The sequence below is a fragment of the Anopheles marshallii genome, chromosome 2 (assembly GCF_943734725.1).
Source record: "Anopheles marshallii chromosome 2, idAnoMarsDA_429_01, whole genome shotgun sequence".
Classification (NCBI taxonomy): domain Eukaryota; kingdom Metazoa; phylum Arthropoda; class Insecta; order Diptera; family Culicidae; genus Anopheles; species Anopheles marshallii.
The window spans coordinates 45,336,987-45,356,124 of NC_071326.1; the positions used below are offsets into that span (position 1 = coordinate 45,336,987).

At 44.7% G+C, this 19,138-nt stretch overlaps 2 protein-coding genes across 2 annotated transcripts; one reads left to right on the plus strand and one right to left on the minus strand.

Annotated features, from left to right (window-relative positions):
* Positions 1–547: 547 nt before the first annotated feature.
* LOC128719362 (high affinity cGMP-specific 3',5'-cyclic phosphodiesterase 9A) lies at positions 548–18,238 on the minus strand. Its single transcript, XM_053812986.1, has 8 exons — positions 16,918–18,238; positions 11,215–11,540; positions 7,631–7,782; positions 4,829–4,936; positions 3,688–3,814; positions 3,315–3,610; positions 2,982–3,234; positions 548–2,323 (listed from the first exon to the last, which is right to left on the minus strand). The coding sequence occupies exons 1-8, from the start codon at positions 18,236–18,238 to the stop codon at positions 548–550; spliced, it is 4,359 nt and encodes a 1,452-aa protein (XP_053668961.1).
* Positions 8,204–8,618, plus strand: LOC128719364 (uncharacterized). The gene is made up of 2 exons (XM_053812987.1): positions 8,204–8,285; positions 8,371–8,618. The coding sequence occupies exons 1-2, from the start codon at positions 8,204–8,206 to the stop codon at positions 8,616–8,618; spliced, it is 330 nt and encodes a 109-aa protein (XP_053668962.1).
* Positions 18,239–19,138: the final 900 nt, after the last annotated feature.

Sequence of the window (19,138 nt, forward strand, 5' to 3'; positions counted from 1 at the left end):
AGAAAATGTAACAAATGTAAAAAATAGTATGAACACAAGAAAGTAGACAGTAAATAGTTAAAAAGTGGACCATTAGAAAAGAAAGAAACAAACTGATAACGCAATGAACATGCCAGCGAACTGTCCACCCGCGCGTTTGTGTAGATTAAAACGTTTCAGCCCTTGCAACACATGCATGGCCGGTAAAACTCACCCGCCCGTTCGGTACGAGCAACTGTGCCGGTAGACACTAGACGCTTTCCGCCGGCGGTAGCGTACGTTCGCAACATTTGCAGATCAGGGAACTCATACGCTCGGTCAAACAAATCCAGTAGCTCACCAGTGCGGACGTGTGTTTGGAGGAGATGGATTCTGACTCGGCGAAGGGTGCTCTGCGTTCCGAATCCATCGAAGCGCGTGCCGGCCCGAGATGCTGCGACTGCGGTGAATCGGCCTGCAGCGAGGTTGAGGTGAGCAAGATGCCCTGCAGCGACGGTTCGTACGAAGAGTTCGTGTGATGTAGCAGATGATGCTGCTGCTGTTGCTGCTGCTGAAGTTGCTGTTGTTGTCAAATGGTTTCATCGGGGGGTGCACTACCAGCACCACCTGTGACGGCTGCCACGGACGAGGATGGATCGTCCGCCAATAGCAGTAGCGAGTTATCGGTCCCATTACGCAGTGGCCCTGTTCCCGATTTACGATCACAGGACACGAGCGCCAAACTGCCACCATCGTTGTCCTCTGTTAGGGAGCGATTGTTGAGCGAAAAGGTGAGACTCTTGTGGCTGCCGCCACAACTAGATCCAGCGCCACCACCAGTAGTACTACCGCTGAGACTGCGACAGCAGTGGCGTCCCCCGATCGGCACATCCAGACTGTAGGCACGGCTTCGTGCCGCGGCACCTGCCGGTCCACCCAAACCCAGCACCTCACTGTGACGGTGCTGCATGAGGATGGGTGAAATGGATTTCGGTTGGTTCATTACCACCGGAGGTCCTCCACCGTAGAAGGACTCACCTGCTACGAGTCCAACCGTATGGTGTTGGTGGTGATGCTGATGATGATGATGATGTACCATCAGCGAACTACTAACACTAGCTGGCTGTTGGCCAGTCATCGTACTATCGCCACATATCGCCACCGGCCCGAGATCTCCCACATCTACCGTGCGTGACTTCTCCAGACGATGGTCCCGTTTTGGCACACCGGAAGGTTTCGGGATGCGCTCGGGAGCATTTGCCGCCAAGAGCTGCAACTTTTTCGATTCCCGCGAGTCAAAGTTGAAGCTCAGTCGGCCGGTCAGCTGGCGCAACCGGGACAGGAACGATTTCGAACCGGACGACGCTGAGGACGATGACGTGTTCGCTGTACGGCCCGCCGGCCCATTGCTGCTGCCATTACCATTGCCACCCTTAACATCGCCTCCGCCAGCTTCCACATTACCGCCGCCACCGACACTCCCGGAAATGGTCCCATCGATTCCGCCACCATCACCACCACCAGCGGGGCAGCCCACCCGCGGGAGGATTCCCGGTGCACCCGCAAAAAAAGGTTCACGTCCATCGAGATGTTTCGCGTGACTGTTCGACGCAGCACTGTGCGTGTTCTTATTGTTGCTAATGCTATTGTTATTGTTGTTATTATTATTGTTATTGTTGCCGTTGCCTTCGGTACTTTTGCTGTTGTTGTTGTTGTTGTTTTTGTTCTGGCTGTTATTGTTGTTGCGCAGCTTGTCCAGCTTTTGCTGCTGATTAAAGCTCAACATTCGGCAAAAGTGTTTTCCAGCGCCACTACTCGATGCGCCACCCGTTCCACTGTTGCTGTTGTTGTTTTTGAGATTTGCCACCGCCGATGCAGCGGCCACCGGGCTCCCACTGCCATTGCCAAACAGCTTGCCCAACCTTTGCTTCCCCGTGACCGGTGGTGGTACGTGCTGGGCAGGTGGATCTGTCCCTGTCGGCCCTGTATCGTGCGTGCTGTTCAGACTGGTGCTCTTTTCCGAAGACGAATACATAGTGTCGTGGTCAAGGCTGCGGTGCTGCCGCTGATGGTGGTAGTACAGCACACTGTTGTCTGAGTGGACCGTCTGTATCGGGACGCCGTCGGACATGCGCCGGTTGTTACTGTACTGGTCTAGGCTAATGGCGCGATTCGAACCAAAATACGTGCGATTATTAGTATGCTGTATGTTGCCGTGGGAACCACGGGTGCGCGTACCTGTGGTGTAGTATTCACCGATCATCGAGGGGCGCTTCTCGCGGCTACCCTTCCGGGAGTTCGGGTGCGACTGTTTGCGGTGGATGCTTTCCGTGTCCACCTTAAATTTGGACGTTTTCTCCGCCACCTGGGACGTATATGTATGGGTGTGCGTATACGGGTTGGCCGGACAGGCAGGTTTGGGCAAGACGTGTACACAGTTACATTTTTATTCATTTTTCATGTCGTTACATGCCAATATGGATCATGTTTAGTGCCATCGGCAAACGGTTGTGGCGGGAACAGATGTGTTGCGATTGTTGTCGACGGGCACACACAGACACAGTTGGTTGTGAGTCGATTGATCGAAGAAGGAAGAGTTGTTGCCATCGGGAAAAGGGGGAGAAAGAAAAACATTGTTATTACGAACGAAAGTAATCGTTTCTGTTGCGCGGACTGTTTATGGTGATGTTTTAGCATTCGCACTAGATCAAGCATGGGATCAGTCCTGCTGAGTTTAATGTATAGCGATTGAGTATTTGTTTAAGCGTGTTCCATCGTTTCAACCCAAAGCGTTGTGCATCAGATATTGCAAACTAGCTATGCGATGTATAAATTCATAAGGAACGTGCGTAAAGCTTTTGACATGGCCGGCACTAGCCAGAATTTCGATCACTGTTTTGCAATGACACTAAATGAATGGTTGGCGTTTAATAGATTGCTACACTAGAACTAGCACCGGGTGAATCGATCTCGGCACCTCCGTTTGGGAGAGCGCACAGTCTGGGCATATCGGCCCCACTTACGTCGACTTCAGTGGCCGTCTCGGAGTCACCGCTTTCGCTGCCCTCCGGTAGATCGTGCAGTTCGGCTGCAATTAAAATAGGCTCATCAACAGACGTGCGAGATGCGGACTTTTGCGAGGGAATACTACGTCGGGATTTGACGCTGATGCCGGACTGCGACCGTGGCAGTTGCGGTGAGCCACCACTCTCGGAGGACGCGGCCTCCGCTTCGGCGATCGATCGACGGGTCTTGTTTGCGGCATCGTTCAGACGTCTAAAACAACAAACGAAACGATATGTGAGATTAAAAAGCGGAAATTTCGCTGTTAATACACCAAGTTCGCTACTACCTACCGATAGTAATCCAGAGCGACCCGCACCGGAGTGATGATAAGATCGGTTAGTTCCGGCAACAGGTCACCAAGCGCTTCGAATAATGGCAACAGTACGAGACCGATGAAGCGCACCTGACTACCCGGCTTAGACACCTTGTCGGGATCCATAAAAGGGGTCACCGGTAGACCTTCGGATTTTTCCGCTGCGCTTTGTGCGAAGAATTCTTGCAACAGTCGATCAACCCAAGGTTCCGCAACATCCATCGGACGCGCTTCGTTCGAAATATCCGCTACCTTGATCAGTACCATGCAGAGCTGTGTAAAACGACAACAGGATGTGAGGTGTGGAGTTCACAAGAAGACATCACTTCCGTTGCAGGAATAATGCTTACCAGATTCGTGTGAACCTTGTTGCCGTAATCGAATTCGGGTGTAGCCTCTTGAAATTGCGTGAGGATTTCGTTATGTCGGGCCATATCGGTGGCCAATATGCACCGGATAATTCCCTCGCGTACATCTCTGCAAACAATAGGAAAAGCATTATCAGAATTACTAGTAAAAATGGGGATTGTAGGAGTAGTAGCATTGTATGCGTGTGTATGAAAAAGAGAGCCGGAGCAGAAAGAATGGAGAATGACTAAACTAGCAGTCGTCACGATGAAGTTGAAATGAAAATTACTGCAGCACACGTGCCCAACCTGCGTCGATTTCTCTGTCTCCATCGCAGATTGGCGCCATTTACCTCGCCGATTGGAAACGATTTACAAGCACCATAGCGCCTTCGGGTAGCCCAATTACCGGCACCTTGATGCCTTCGTACCTTCCACTCGGGGCGTACCTCGCGCGCGTTAATGAGCGGCTCGTGGTTGTAAGCTGATGAAGGTGTTGTCGATCGCCGCTGGGTTGAGTTCAATCTCACTTTCAATTACTCAGCTCCAGGTACACTAGCGTACGAAAGCATAGATCCGGTTTCTCCCATCTTGGGGCGTATGATGACGTTGGGAGCGCACGATTGCTTCGAAGACGCCATGCATTAATCATCATTAGATGTCATACCAATTAGATGCACCGATGTCTTCCAGGTTGGCGCATCTCGCCCGGGAAGGAATCCGGATGGAACAACGCACACAAGTGTGACGATGCGCAACAGGTTGTTGGACGAATAATAGACCACGCATGTCGCGTTGACCCCACGTACACTGGAGGTCGTCAATTAGGTTGTAATTAAGTTCATCTTTCTAGCGAACAGCTTTCTGCATGGAAAGGTTTATGTTGATGGTATTTACGGTGTGAGCTCAGTGCAGGATGGTGAAATTATACGGAAAATAGAGCACGAAGTCAGTTTTTTTCGGAGCAAACATAGATTGGTCACCAAGCTTCAGCCAGTTTCAGTTTCAACTTTGTCACAGCTACACCAATATCAAACCAATATCCAAACTAACTGATGTTCGTATCAACTTGTTTGTTGGAACATTGAAAAGTATCAATGTCGGTTTGTTGCCTTTTTTCGTATTTTGCCAATGCTACACTTACTTGTACATCTCCTTGCTCATGTTGCGAAATATGTTACATTCCGGATGCTCCAGCAATCGAAACGCGATCGAACAGTGGTGGTTTTCCAGCGGTGAAATGTCATTGTACCTGCGAGACGAAAGGAAAACGGGATTAGAGCGTGTTAGGGACGTAAAAAATAAATCGAGCAATTTTGTAACCATCCGAGCGTGTCGAAGTTAGCCCCGGTCAGTGTTGCGTTTTGCCACAAATCCAGTATATAAAGTACTAGGAATCACTGGCATCTGGTACTCGAAATGGGAGCTTTATTTGTATCGTATAATCTCTTTCTTTCCCACCGGGTCTCGTCCATCCGTCGGACGACAAATGGGCAATGGAAAATCAAAGCTCAACGATCTGGAAGCTTCTTTTTGCCGCACAAATGCACATCCCCCCAACCCATGTGTTGGGATGGCCGCAGGCAGAGGGCATTGGAGCGAAAGGCGCCTCAATTGAACAAACAAATGGTTCAATCAATTTGTGCAGTCAACAAACTCGGCTCCGTATGCGTTTTTGCAGTCACACCAGGCAGATATGGTTTGCTGTCGGTTTTCGGTAATCTCGGAAATGGGGATTCAGCAGGATGGACGTTGAAACATCTATACAAAGTTCGGGCGTAGGTTTAGCACGCAAAGACAGTTATGCGTGCGTTTCATACTTTCCACATGATTACGTTAGTGCAATCTTTCTCTAGGTTTAGTTGTTTCTCCGCATGGGGGTCTTTTGATTGTTGATGGTTTGATTTTACTACTAGTCTAAAGGATGGGTTTATCATATCCTACTTGTGACTGTCAGAACTTGTTCTGGATTTCGATCAAATAGAACAAGACTTAGGTGAGTTAGATCTTGATTCATTTTTATGTACTCTGCTCAAAAAAATCAAAAACCGTGCATTGTAGACCAATTCAGAAGGTTTTTGAAGGTATTTGTTTGTCTGTCCTGTCTATCTGTTGATTAAGAAATTGCTTTAAAGAACGTTCGAAACCCCGGTTATTAAGGGTGTAGGTTTCTTCCAGACACTTTTGGTGTTTTTTTTATCCTGGGTTCGGTTTAAATAGAACTAGACCGCTTCGAAATAGATTTGGAATAATTAGCCCTCCTTAAAAGGAATTTGATTTAAATCTAAGCTTTCTCGACCGACACACTGAAAACTTTACATTCACACATGTACAAAGCTTCCGATATGTCATTTCAAAAAGCTTAGAGCTAAACCTCAATGTATTTGGTAAAGAGAATCTCATTCTATTTCCAACTATGAGCAATATAGTAGTATTTGAACTGAGTTCAAGCAAGGCTCCGACTTTTAAAGATATAATCGTAGACCCTGTAACATTGAGCAAATTAAATTAGCAATTAAAATAATATTTGGGAAGAAGCTATGTGAACTGGTAATGAAAAACTTATACATATTTATGTGTTGTACATATAGGCAGCCCTACAGTGTTGGCAAAGCAAAACCGGTCTTCATACAGCAGCATTGATTCAAAATCCCATCAGGATCGTTCACGCAATAGCAATCCAGCAATAATGTAAAGGAAGTCAAGGAAAGATGCAAATTGCAAATCTACTACATTCTCAATCTGTAATGCTAATAGAATGAGAATAAAATGAGTCTATCGATTAAATCTGCGTAAAAGTAGTCGAACTTTGAATGAGATTTGTAGCGCTCTTGATATTGGAATACTAGGCGAACGAATACTACTACGAAGGCGAACTCATCCATACATTATTCATCAAAGAATTTACAGTAAAACGCAGCTATTTGATGTATTATATGTTTCTCAAAGACCTAAACTCCGTTTGATCTGCAATGGCCGATAAACATCCCTTGTCCAATCTGGTCGCTACCTTCAATTCTTGTAAAACTTTAAACACAGCGTATCTCACAAATACCTGCACCTTGCAAACGGCCCCAAAGCCATTTGTTTGTTGTTTGCTCGATCGGATAACGATGCCATCCAAGATCGACAGCTTCATTAGCTAATGGCAGCAAGTTCCAAATTGGTAGGAAAATTTCAATTCTACCGTGTAACAGCGTTAGGCCACTTTGTTTCTTCACCGTTTAAAAGTTTCGTGTTAGCTCAAATAACGCAAAGTTTCCACCGCGGAAAATACTTTCACAAGTATTCTCTCGCGCTGACCACCGACCGACCGAACTTTGTGCGATGGTCGCAAAGTTTTTAATACAGCATGTCTTCCCTGCTTACGAAAATGTCCGAAACTTGTACTGAAGCTTTCAACATAGATTGGTTCTAGTTTCTAGTGGGCGAGGCATCGGGAATGGGATTGGTTTCAACTCTCTGCAGAAGGCTTTTTCGTGGGGTTTCGCTAGAGCAAAAAAAACAAAAAACAAAATACAAACAGTCCGAGAACTTTTAATCGCTGCGACTGTACCGGAAAGCATCCCGGTGTCTACAAATTAGGTTGTCAGCTTGATTGCATAAGTAGCAATATGGTAGATACAGCAGACATGATGATTGATGCTCTTGACCACACAATTACGACCAACGTGTTCTTTCGTGGAGCTCATTGATGCCCTTTTCAAGTGTCAAATACTATACATGTTTACGTGCAGTAGCGTTTGGGAGGAATACACCCAACAGTTCATTACATCTTCCAATTTGGAACGGCGCGTGCAGTCATGCTGGCGCCACTTAATTAGCTCCATTGAAATTCTTCTTTGAACGGTACTGTGACAATTGGACGATCGTTAGTCATAGTGCGGTGTTGTTTGTCGATTGCAGTCTATCGTCACCTAAATTCGGTTGAGCATTTTCCACATACCTCAATGCTAACTCGGTTCGTGCATTAATCTGATAGATATTGTTGTAACCGGGGTGGTCCAAATCGTGACAGATGCAGGACACCAGCAGTACCAACACCTCCAGCTCTCCTAGCCGTTGCACCAGATTCGTGTGCCATGCGATAGCGTACATCTGAAATAGAGGAAACGGAAGTAAAAAAAAAAACATCAGCAAGGCGAATGGGAATGAAGTTAGTAGTGAAGAAAATTGGTTTTTCCCGAACAAAATTATCCTCCAATAAATGCATGCGAGTGTCTGAGACATAACCACTTCCGAAAGCTTCGATAATGTATGTAGTAATGGTCGATGGCTACTGTGATGGCCATTGTACTGTGCTTGATTACTTTGGGAAATCATCCGAATCACACGGTGGGCCAATTTGCTGCTCACAATCGCAGGAAATGATAATCGGTACGAAGGTCCAGCGGGAGTCATCGTTTTCAGTCCATTCGATACGAAACTCACCCGAATCGAATATAAAACTGGCAACAACCAAGCAATTCCCCAGCAGACACATAAGCGAATTCAAAGCCTTCGGTTGGCTGAGAGTAGAATGAAGCAAGATTTGAAACTGATTTGTCTTGTGCTTGTCGGTGCCACGACACTGCTCCTACTACTGCCGTGCGTGTCAACAGGTGTGTGAATAAGTTTTAAGAGTGTATTTGGAAGAGTTCTCGATTAATTAATACATGTTTCGTGCATGCGCTCGTTTTCTTACAGCACAATTACCAGTTCCATACTATGAGCAAAGGCATGGAATTGGACCATTATCTTGGAGCGACATGGCCTACGTGCAGCGCCTGGTAGAGCAGGAAGATGACAGTATGGAAGTGACCACAAATGCTGGCGAAGCAGAGGGCTCAGACGCTTGGGACAATTCGTGCGTCAGTGAGCCAGTTAATGCTGGCGGTTTCAGCGTGGAGGAAGAGGTAAAGGAATCGGACGGAACTATCCAGGAGGATGTGTAGATAGTGGTGACAGCACAGACCATGGTAGTAGCAGTATTTGCACTAGCAACATGATAGCTATCATGCACAACTGAACGACTGTTGACAATTTCTTTGATCTTCTACTGAAAGAACATGTCCGGACTGGGCGTAAAATGGAGCATATTTTAGGATTTATAGGAAGAAGGTGAGTTACAGTGAATGAGATTTAGGCTGAAATATTACACCGTTGCTAAGGGGAACGGGAACAAGAATAATTGGGTGGGTCAGTGTAATGTACGATACTGTCATTTTAAACCCGTACAGATTATATCGTACTGTCCCCTACGGCACGACTAGGCCACTATTACCGATGCGTAATGCGTCGTTGTACTATAAATTTCGTTTCATGCACGACAGATGTTTGCACTATGCGGGGAAGTTCTAGCTTGACCTCCGTGCTGCAATTAGAGGAAATGATTTAGTGGTGCGGTGTGTTGTAATATTTCATCGTTTCGCTAGAACACCATGTCCGGGGCATCGTAATCTCCTGCGCCATTGCGTACATTAGTCAAACTCGATTTTCCTCCCACTTTGTTACGTGTGCATGTGTGGGTATTTGTATGCCTTGATATTAGACGGTGGTTTCGAATGCACAGGTACATTAGTAGCTGCATGCTGGGAGTTGAGATGCAAAGTCGTGCAAATGCGCTATACATCCAGCATCAGTGATGAACCGATGGTACCATCACCGTATCGGGTGTGTTCTTGGAAGGAATATTTTCTCCATGTCCGGAATAACGAACCTAATGTTCTTTTCGTATGCACTCAGGAGACAGTAAGACAAGCTTACAGACCAAGCGCATCATGAGTGACGTACGATTTGATGACTAGTGAGGACAATAAAAACCCATACATTACATTCATTCCACAACAGTAATGGAGTGCACATACTCGGAGCAGGATCGGAGAGTACGTAATACGCTTCGTTTTGCCATCCGGGATACAATCATGATTCTAGATAGCGTGCAAAAGAGGCGGCATGAATTTATCATAATATCACACACTCGATGCATTTACAGAATTCGTTCGTATGTTGGTAGTAAAGTTTACCTCTTTCTTGTTGCTTGTTACCTCGCAACCGTGGTCCGTAGACCATTGCATGCAAATATTTTTATCTAACGTAAGTCTATTTCATCACCGCTGATAGTGTCGCACATAGCTTTGTACGACGTCCCCTTTCAGCGGACCCCGGAAGGACGTCAATTTATTTATGTCTGCTCATCACCGTTCGACAATGTGTCAATAGAATGGGGAAAGGGGTTGTAACGGAAATATGTGACATCCCAACGGCACTCCGGCACTCATTCAAATCCAAAACCATGCACGTGCTCTTCCTACCAAGCACAAATGTGCTAATCGACCGAAAGTAACCACCCCATTGCAAGAAAGAAAGAAAAAAAAACACCCACAGAACACCAACACTCTACGAAAGGACTCTGCTCTACTGATGGTTTGATGGATTGAGCGATCAAGTGAAACTGATGGATGTCATTTTTCCCATTGTTATGCTGGCCCTGCAACGTGTCCTACAGCCGTACAGTGACGATGCATTATGCAACCACATTTAGGGCTCTTGCAGCAACCGAACACAGGCGCACACCCAGCTTCAAGGCAGTGCAAAACGGTTCGACACAGGCTTAGAGTGCTATCGCCAGCTGCTGGCGGAAAACCATCTGACGTCAGCTTTTCACGCTAATTAAACGGTGACCTCGACGGTTGCATTCGCCACGGAAAATGTCGAAGTGTGCAAGTAGGTGGGAAAAATCGTTTTCAGATTAGATTGCCACCTGAAACGTTCCGCTTCGTGTACTGGAAGTCATTCCAAGGATTTGAAATGTGTGTCAGACTGCGCAAAGGCACTTCGCATCCGATGCTGCGTCTCAATGAACGATGGCGAAAAGCACGATAATCTTGGCCGGGGTGTGGATGGTATGCAATTATTAGCACACTTTTCCCAGAAGAGGGCTTCGTTTTCGCACCAGTAACGCTTCGTTGCCATCCAGCGAATCGTTGCAACCGACTGGTGTAGGAAACAAGTGTCGGGCGCTCAAATTCTCGTAGATTCTTGTTGCCACTGGAGAGTAAAGAGGATAGATTAAGTTTCGCGGAAAGGAAGGTCGTTTTTTAAGAGACTTATTTGAAACATTTCTGCTACATCCACTGTCCAATAGAGGCAACTTGATAGCAAAATGATGCTATAAAATGAAGTTGAATGAAATTTGTATTTGATATTATTCAACAAAGGTTCTTGCAGGATTGCCAAGCGAGTCCAGAATAGTAGCAGCAAACCATGTTGTACATCCTTGTTTATTGCATGTACCCAACTGTGCGCTTGAAGATTTTAAGCCAATCAAAGAGTATAAATTGGTACATGCTAGGTAGGAGGACAAATTATCCACCATCAGTATGACCCAACTCGGAACAGCGTAATAACATCAAACCAACCAGAGCACACACCCTCGCGAATCATTCAAATGGAATGAAGTTTCCAAGAAATGCATAATGATACCATAGCATTTTCCAGCGAATCACTACATACTTACAGAATTTATTTTGCCTGCACATTAATACTTACCATTTGGGCGACGCAGAAGCAGTGCCGATAGTTGTGGAACGGTACATCGTTGTAGTGCTTGTACACCTCGTACAGCCACTCGCGCAACGTCTCGATCGGTATGTTAAACTTTTCCAGCAAATTCAGCTCGACAAACATCGTCTGCATCAGGTGGATCACGTCCCAGTCTTCCCATTCGTATGAATCGAATGCTGGCAGCCGCAGGGCGGCCTTTACCTCGTCCGATAGCGTCGTGTCGCACGTCTCCAGGAAGCGCTTCTTCACGTCCGTATGCTTTGGTAGGCTAGTTTTCCGATGCGGTGGACCGCGCGGTCTACTCGACAGACCTGAAGCGAAAAGGTAACGAAAGGGGCACTACTTTCAGATGCTTGTCGTAAACAACACAACCGTGGAAAACAGTATTAAGAACAGTCAGTGCTGAAGGATGAAAGGAGTGAAGCATGTAAAAAAACAAAAAACGACGCAAACTGCAAAGCTGCTACGCCGCTGCTCTACCACCCAAAGTTTTCTTGGGATGGAACTGCAACTGTGATGTGTGCATATTGTGGGATGTGAATGGTTTTAGTAGGAAAATTCATTTAAAAGCCCTGTCAAGCTGATTGCTGGAAAACGGGTTGTGCAATTTATTACGATTTATGTGCAGATCCGGAAACCATCCTATTAGCGCATTTATAAATGGAGCAGCTTTTAAAATGTGTTTTTCGAGGAAAACTGACATTACAAAAAAATAACATAACGATACATAACCTTTTCTTTTCAAGATAAATTTACTAGTTCTGGTTATACTACACAGTGTATCATTATAATAAAGATAGGTATATTGTTGTTATTATGAATAATTATAATAGTAACTATTGATACTATTAATTATTTTATATTATTATTATTACAGTACACATTGGTGACCTGACTCGGAAAAAAGATGAGACTTGAGATTATTTGGGTGGTATTTTGAGACAGGAAAGATTGTGTTGGAACGGTTTTGTGTTTAAATTGGAATAAAATGTGCAGAATTCAGTAAATTTAAAGCGCGTTCCGGTCCGGACAAACGGTTGTTTGAAGTTTATTAAAAAAATATATATACTGCAAAGAAATACTTTTTCTTTAAAACTAACCGAAATTACTTTCCCCTACAGGGTAGCAGTCAGTTGTAGAATTTTGCAAAACTTCTTTCTACAAGTTATCTACTGCGTGCGTCATTACTCTTTAAAATTGATTACTTTGAATGTAGCGAAGTGAATGAAATGAATGATTGTTTCCCGTGTTCGTCTGCCAGATTAGGTCAGAAAATTCCTCACAGTACGATGATACATAGTATCCAGAGCATGGCCAATGAATCAATTGATGAGTTTTCTTCCTTTTCCTACCTTTTCCTTCAATCTCTGCAATGTATTGTACACCTACGGCAGTGGCGTAGATATTGCAAACGATCCTTTTGAAGCTTTTCTTCTACCAGTGTCCGAACGAAGGGACCGGTTGCCGTTTGAAAGAACACACACCGGAGCGATAGACATGCTCTAACAAAAGGGATACACGTGCATTGTTTGCCAGGCTCCCACACCGTCTGTTACGGAACAAAAAGATGCTTCTCGAGCTCGGGACGAGCAACTTCATCAAGCTTTAGGAGCTGTTGATCGTTAATACACGGTTTCATGTGCGCACAATGATTGAATATTGATGTTGGTCCAATTTCTTTGTAAGAAAAGTTAGCTCAGGAGTGATTCGATGACAATGAACAACAATACAATCGTATCGAATGAGCCCCATACACAAATACACACACGCAAACACATGCAAATACACATCCACAATCCCTTCGCAGAAAATTGGTATACAATGATCGATCGCAGCATACCATCAGTCCACGTGCCCTGTCCAATTCCGATAGGAAAAGAATGAAACAATAGAGGCAATGCTGGTATGTAATAAAAAATGGAACAAAAATTCCTGGCTAACGGCATCGGCATTTTAAGGGTGAAAAAGCCGAGAGCATCAGCGAGAGGCCACAAAAATCGAACATCCCGCATGTACGCTTCGATGGAACCACCAAGGGTGGAGAAGAGTAAGACGGAAAAAGGTGAAGTAAAAAAAAAAAGAGAAAAAAGTTCTGTTGCTATCAAACATTTCGTCCCCGTGGCCCATTGGAAGCATGGTTTTGGGAAAAATAAAACTAGAAATAAATTCCTGCCCATCCGGAGATTCGAGAGCAGAATACAAAAACAAACAGACATACAACATTCCAGAATGGACATTTCGACTGCTTGAGTACGACCATACGATAAACGTACGACGAAAAATTCATTGAGCGTAAAAATGCAGACTCGAAATTAATTCGCCTGGCAGCTGAATTATTTTGTTCATAAATATCAATATTTGATTGCAGACTGAGCGTGTTCTATTTATTCGAATATCGAATAGATAGCTTCTTCGCGAATCTTTATTTAACCAAACAATTGTAGACATAAATGAACTGATCGCAGCAAGATTTGGCGATTTGCAAAACGCAAATACACGAAATTTTAACAAATATTACCAATGCTCCTAGTGTGAAATAATGTTGAAGGTTTCATTCATTCATCTAGGCTTTCCAAGTAATTTATACCCCGAAAAGGCCAAACAAGTCTGAGGCTAATATCCTTGTGAGTACGCAAACAAGATGTATACAGATAGATATACAAGATATTTTAAAAGGAAGCTGCAACATAAATGTTAATGGGAAAATTCGTTCGATGTTCTATATAAGCGGGAAGCAACTTCAATTGTTTATGTGTAAAAATGCGATCGATGGGATCAAACCTTCAAAAACAACCAGAGAAAGTTATTTCGATTAATGTTCCATATTATTTTGATCCGTGCCTCGTGTCGCACTATCCAGCACCTGTATGTGCACCGTATATATTTGGCACTCTACAATGTCCCGATCTCTAAATTAAGTCGTTACGCCCCGTAATGACATAATTGATAGGGATAAATTATCGCTCTCTGCAAACAGGATCATCATTACCGGTAATGTTCGCGAAACCGGAGAAGATGATGGATACGCACCGTATTGTGGCGCACAATTTAATGAAGCACAACACGCCCTCATCTGCCACTCGCGCTACTCTGTACAACGCGTAAAGGGCAAAACCTGCCCAACTGAACCGGAAAAAAAAATCAAATACATTATAATGAGGATGAACAGGCACAATAACGCAAAAGCATTGGACCCATTATGATCATTAGTTATGGAGATCGGTTATAAATGTGTTTGTGTGTGAGCTTGCGTTGGCTTTGTTTTTCTTTTCTCCTTTTTAAAATAATGTATCGGTGGAGAATAAATCGATGGATTATCGCGCCTGTTTTCCCACGTCTATTACGTCAACGGCCACCCGTGGTCATCATTTATTCTATGTCAAATTTACAACGCTGATGAGCGTCCTAGCTGCCGGCCCGAAAGATCAACCTTCTTTCGAAACATTTTCTTTATCACTCGAATGTTTTTTTTTTCATTTCATTATTGCAAACGTTATCTACCAGCTTCAACTGTCAAATCATCAATCTTCAATGGGACCGGGACACACACACACACTTGTCCAATTCGCGTGTGATCGTTTCTCGTTCGCAGACAGATCAACGAGCTGTGTGCATTAGGAAAGTGTTTTCGATTGTGCTACGCCTTGGAGTAAACTGGATGTAGCACAAAAAAAAAATGGCACGGGTTGTTCGAGTGAAAAGTGGATGAAATGTAACCCCGTTAGCTTTTGCAACCAATTATCCTTTTATACCATTCCAAAGAAGGATATCGATCTAAATTCCTCTCAGGTGGTTGTATCTCGTGAGCAATACTTTTCCCTTTTTTTATTGGTGGCAATGCTTACGCAACTTGAAGGTATCCTACCAGTGGATTCGGTTGTGCAGACCATCGTTTTCGCCAGAGTCTTGGAGGATCTGTTAAACTCAAACCTATTTTCTCTGTTGATAAGATTGATTGCAATGGTACGTGGGATTTGTATGAATTTGCTACACAAGGTCGTTAGCCTTGTTCCGATAGTACATAGAGTAAAAAAATGTTTTCTTTTTCAATTTATTCTCTAAATCTGTTACCTTCAAATGTTCAAGGTGAAAGAGGGCATTTGAAGTTCCACCTTGCAACACGCTAGTTATAAGTGAATTGCTAAAATGATCTATTTGTTGAATGTTTTTAACACAAAACGGTTAGCAAAAAAGTTAAGTTATCTATGAGATTTTTTAATGAAATTCTCATTTAATTAATTCATAAGGCATCTACCAAAACACAACCTCTTCCAACATATACTTCCAAGAATCACCATTTTGAATGCGTGCAACAGTGAAAACGTAAATAAAATGGTCGTTTCATTTTTCGAGAAAAATAAATAATAGCATCAACACCGTAGCGATCTGGTCGTCGAATCTGAGCCAAATGTTGTACACAGCTGAAAACAGAATACAGCACCAGAATAACGGGAAGTAACGCAAAACGACCCAATAATACGGCAAGAAGGTTACCACTGCGTTTGACTTCCCATTGAGAAAAGTTTCCTATGTACCAAATGGTTTGTCTAATCGCTTATCGATGGTTCGGAACTGGTGGACAGAAATGCTTCGAGAAAATTGAGCAACAGCATTGCTTCTGGTTCGGTATTTCCACCATCCTATTGCTGACCGTTCCTCAAATTACGGTACAAGCAATAAAGTAATTTTATTTGATTTTGAGCTCTGTATGGATTTGGCCTGCTGGTAAGCAACGAGTAGGGACAATATCGGTACAAGAGCTAAAGAAATAAAACTAAGCTTTCAATATCCTTTTCGTGTTTAGCCAAAATTCCTTCCTCGAGTTGAACGATCCTATACACGACGAGACATTCAAGCTGGTGAAGCCAGGCAGTTTTTTTTTGCCGCTTGTTGTTTCTTTCTTTATCCTTTGCTCGCTTTTGAGAACTTCCTAATACATAATGCCTTTATGCCGTTGTTTACGAGCTCTTGTTTCGCGATTTCCGTTTACATGGCTCCTGTTCTATCCCAACGCAGAAAGCACATTAGGCCGTGTCGTTAAATTGGCTCTTAAAATTTAAGCAACCAATCGCTATGTGCCAAACCCGTACCATAGCCGAAAGGGACAATCGGCTTTAGCGTATTATTTGGTAGCCCACACACCTTCGCAAGCTTCCGTAGACGGATTATGAAGGCAGTATACTTTCGGGCACAATGTTTAAGCAGGGAAGAGATTGGTAGGATAAGTGAACTGCCTCTTCGCACACGATATCTATTACGTGCGATGTTTGAGTGCATCGTAACCCTAAAGCGACAGCTTCACGCATGATTGGCCATCAAAGAACAAATTACCTTTTCCGCCTTGTCAGGATTGGGTTTGTCCATAATTGGTTCCGTTGATGATGGCTTACCCACCGTGTTACCTGTATGCTGTTCGTATCGCTTCGGTAGCACACGCCCATGATTGAGCAGATTAGGATATGAATATCGGATTTCAACAAATTAGGTCAACCGGGTAATTAGTGCGTATCACGGATCGTCGAACTTCGCCGAAGCTCGTTAAGCGGTCAGATGAGACTAGGTATCTATTGCTTTGAATCATAACAAAAGATTGCATAAAATATCATACAGCTATGCAGCAAATTCTGCCATCACTTCAGCGGTTTTGTTGGAAACAAAAAACGGACAACATGAATGAATTGTACTTACACAGCCAGTTCATCCTTTCGGCAAATTCGATCTTTCGCTTCAGTTCCCTTATAAGCAGCTTCAGATCGTTGTCGGTGATGCTGTCCAGATTGTCACATAGCTGCTGAAACTGCTTCGGTGTGCAGAAGTTGTTCGTCAGCTCGGACAGTCGACGTCGAAGGCGCCGGTTCTGATCCGTCTCAAACTCACCACCGAGCGAACACCGCCGGGATGAGGGTGACGAATCCTTCTCTAGTGTGGATCGTCTAGTGCACGTATCACCCGGTTCCGCTTCATCGTTTGCATCCGCACCGGAACCACCCGTATCGCCGTCCTCGTCGTTTTCGTCGTTGTCGTCGTCGGTGGTCGTGTCGCTGCCGGCGACCGTTTCGGTCCGGTCATGGACGGGAGAAGGCTCTGCCCCCGCCAATGCTACCACAGTCCGTTGACTGCAGCATTCGCTGCTCGTTTCTGCGGTCAGCGTAACCGTATCCTCCTCGTCGTCAAGTGCTGCCTCCCGCTCGAGCGAACCCGGTCCGATCGGGCTGTCCTCACCGTGGATCGAGCGCAACGGTTGTGATGGTTGCCGCGTGTCTATACACGGGACGGCACTGGTGTCGGACGATGCTGGCGATGGTGCAACACGTGCGAGATGATCCCGATCCTGGTCCAGGTCGGCGCCTTGGTTCATAGTACGATCAGGATCCGGTTGCTGCCTTTGCTGCTGACCTTGATGTGATGGTGATGATGGTTCCACCACTTTCTTGATCGAATGCTTCTTTTTGGTACGTTTCGTCCGTGCACGGCTCGGCTCGGGACCGTCTCGGGCTGTGCTACTGCCCGGAAACTCCACCGTACACCCGGAATAGCGTCGACCACAACTGTGATAGAAAGCGATCACTAGTTCCTCTAGTTGGTCTAGTTTTTGTACTTTTTCATCGACATTTCCAGCATCTCCGACGATCTTTTCATTACAATCATTAACATCCTCATCGCGGTTGGATGTGTTGGATGCTTCAGAATCTTCTGGAGATTCCTCCACTACCACACTGGGAGTTTGTTCATCTGCAACGATCACAACCAGAGCCTTTGCTTCCTCTTTCACTGAGACTTCCTGCTCCTGCTGTTCCGGAGATCCCGGTGGTACGGTCGGCGTGTGTGCGAGCGTTTCGCGTAGTCGCAGTACGCTCGTCGGTGGATCGTCGAACTTGAGTACGATGCGCCGATGCAAATCCTTCAGCTCTGTCAAATCCCACTTCTGTTCCAAATTCCGAAGACGGTCGGCTATGTACCCAAGGTCGGCTAATAGCTTCACATCTACGGTTCCGTCCTTGTGGTACATTCGAGGGCTCGTTACAAGTCCGTTGCCGCCAGCGGAATATGGGTACGTTTGTTGTTCACCGTACGGTTCCGTTGACTCCACGCTTCACACCCACCTTTACGACCGTCCGTTAGCGTTCGAGATACCAAATCACCGTAAGCGATCATCAAAACGTGTGGTAGATCTGCTTATTTGACGAAGTGAAGTTTGATGTCCTGCCAGATGGGATCTGAAAATGATATTGAAGAAAACAGTTGAATTATAATCTAGTACATTTGGTATGGTTATGATTAAGAGTAGGCATGCGAAGGGATCTGTGGTAATCTTAACTCATTTTTTTACGTTCAAAAATGTTATCCAGGATTCTTATACGAAAACAAATAAATCCTTTCCATTTCTACTTGCTGTCAAAAGATTCAAAAATCAGTTGACCTTTTTACAAAAACTTAAAAGAACTCTTTCCGGTAAACCATAAAATCGTTCCTACATGTTGTTTTTAGAGTAATTATTTTTTAATAATTAACAAGATTGCTAATCAGTTTCACTGTAAAGTTACTTAGCGACCTCCGTTCGCATTTGCAGAAAGAAACTAATTGATTTCTCATCCTTCCTACGCGATGGAAAGGTTAAGGATAAGTTCACATGTGTCAAAAGTGTCAAAATACTTTCGTTGTCTTGCTAAAGCTGACTTTGGCTTTTGGGATTGGGTCCGCAGATGAGACAAACTTTTCACTATTGATATTGGATATGCTCATCTTTCCACTCTATTGCGGACATTTTGTGAGTCAGTCTTCCACGAAGTACGTTTTCCAGTCTAAAATCTGTTGAGAAAGCTTGCCTCTTGTCGTTTAGGGCCATATTCTCTGAAAGGACGACCAAAATCACATTTTACATAGGAACGGTAAGCAGATGAAAATAGAA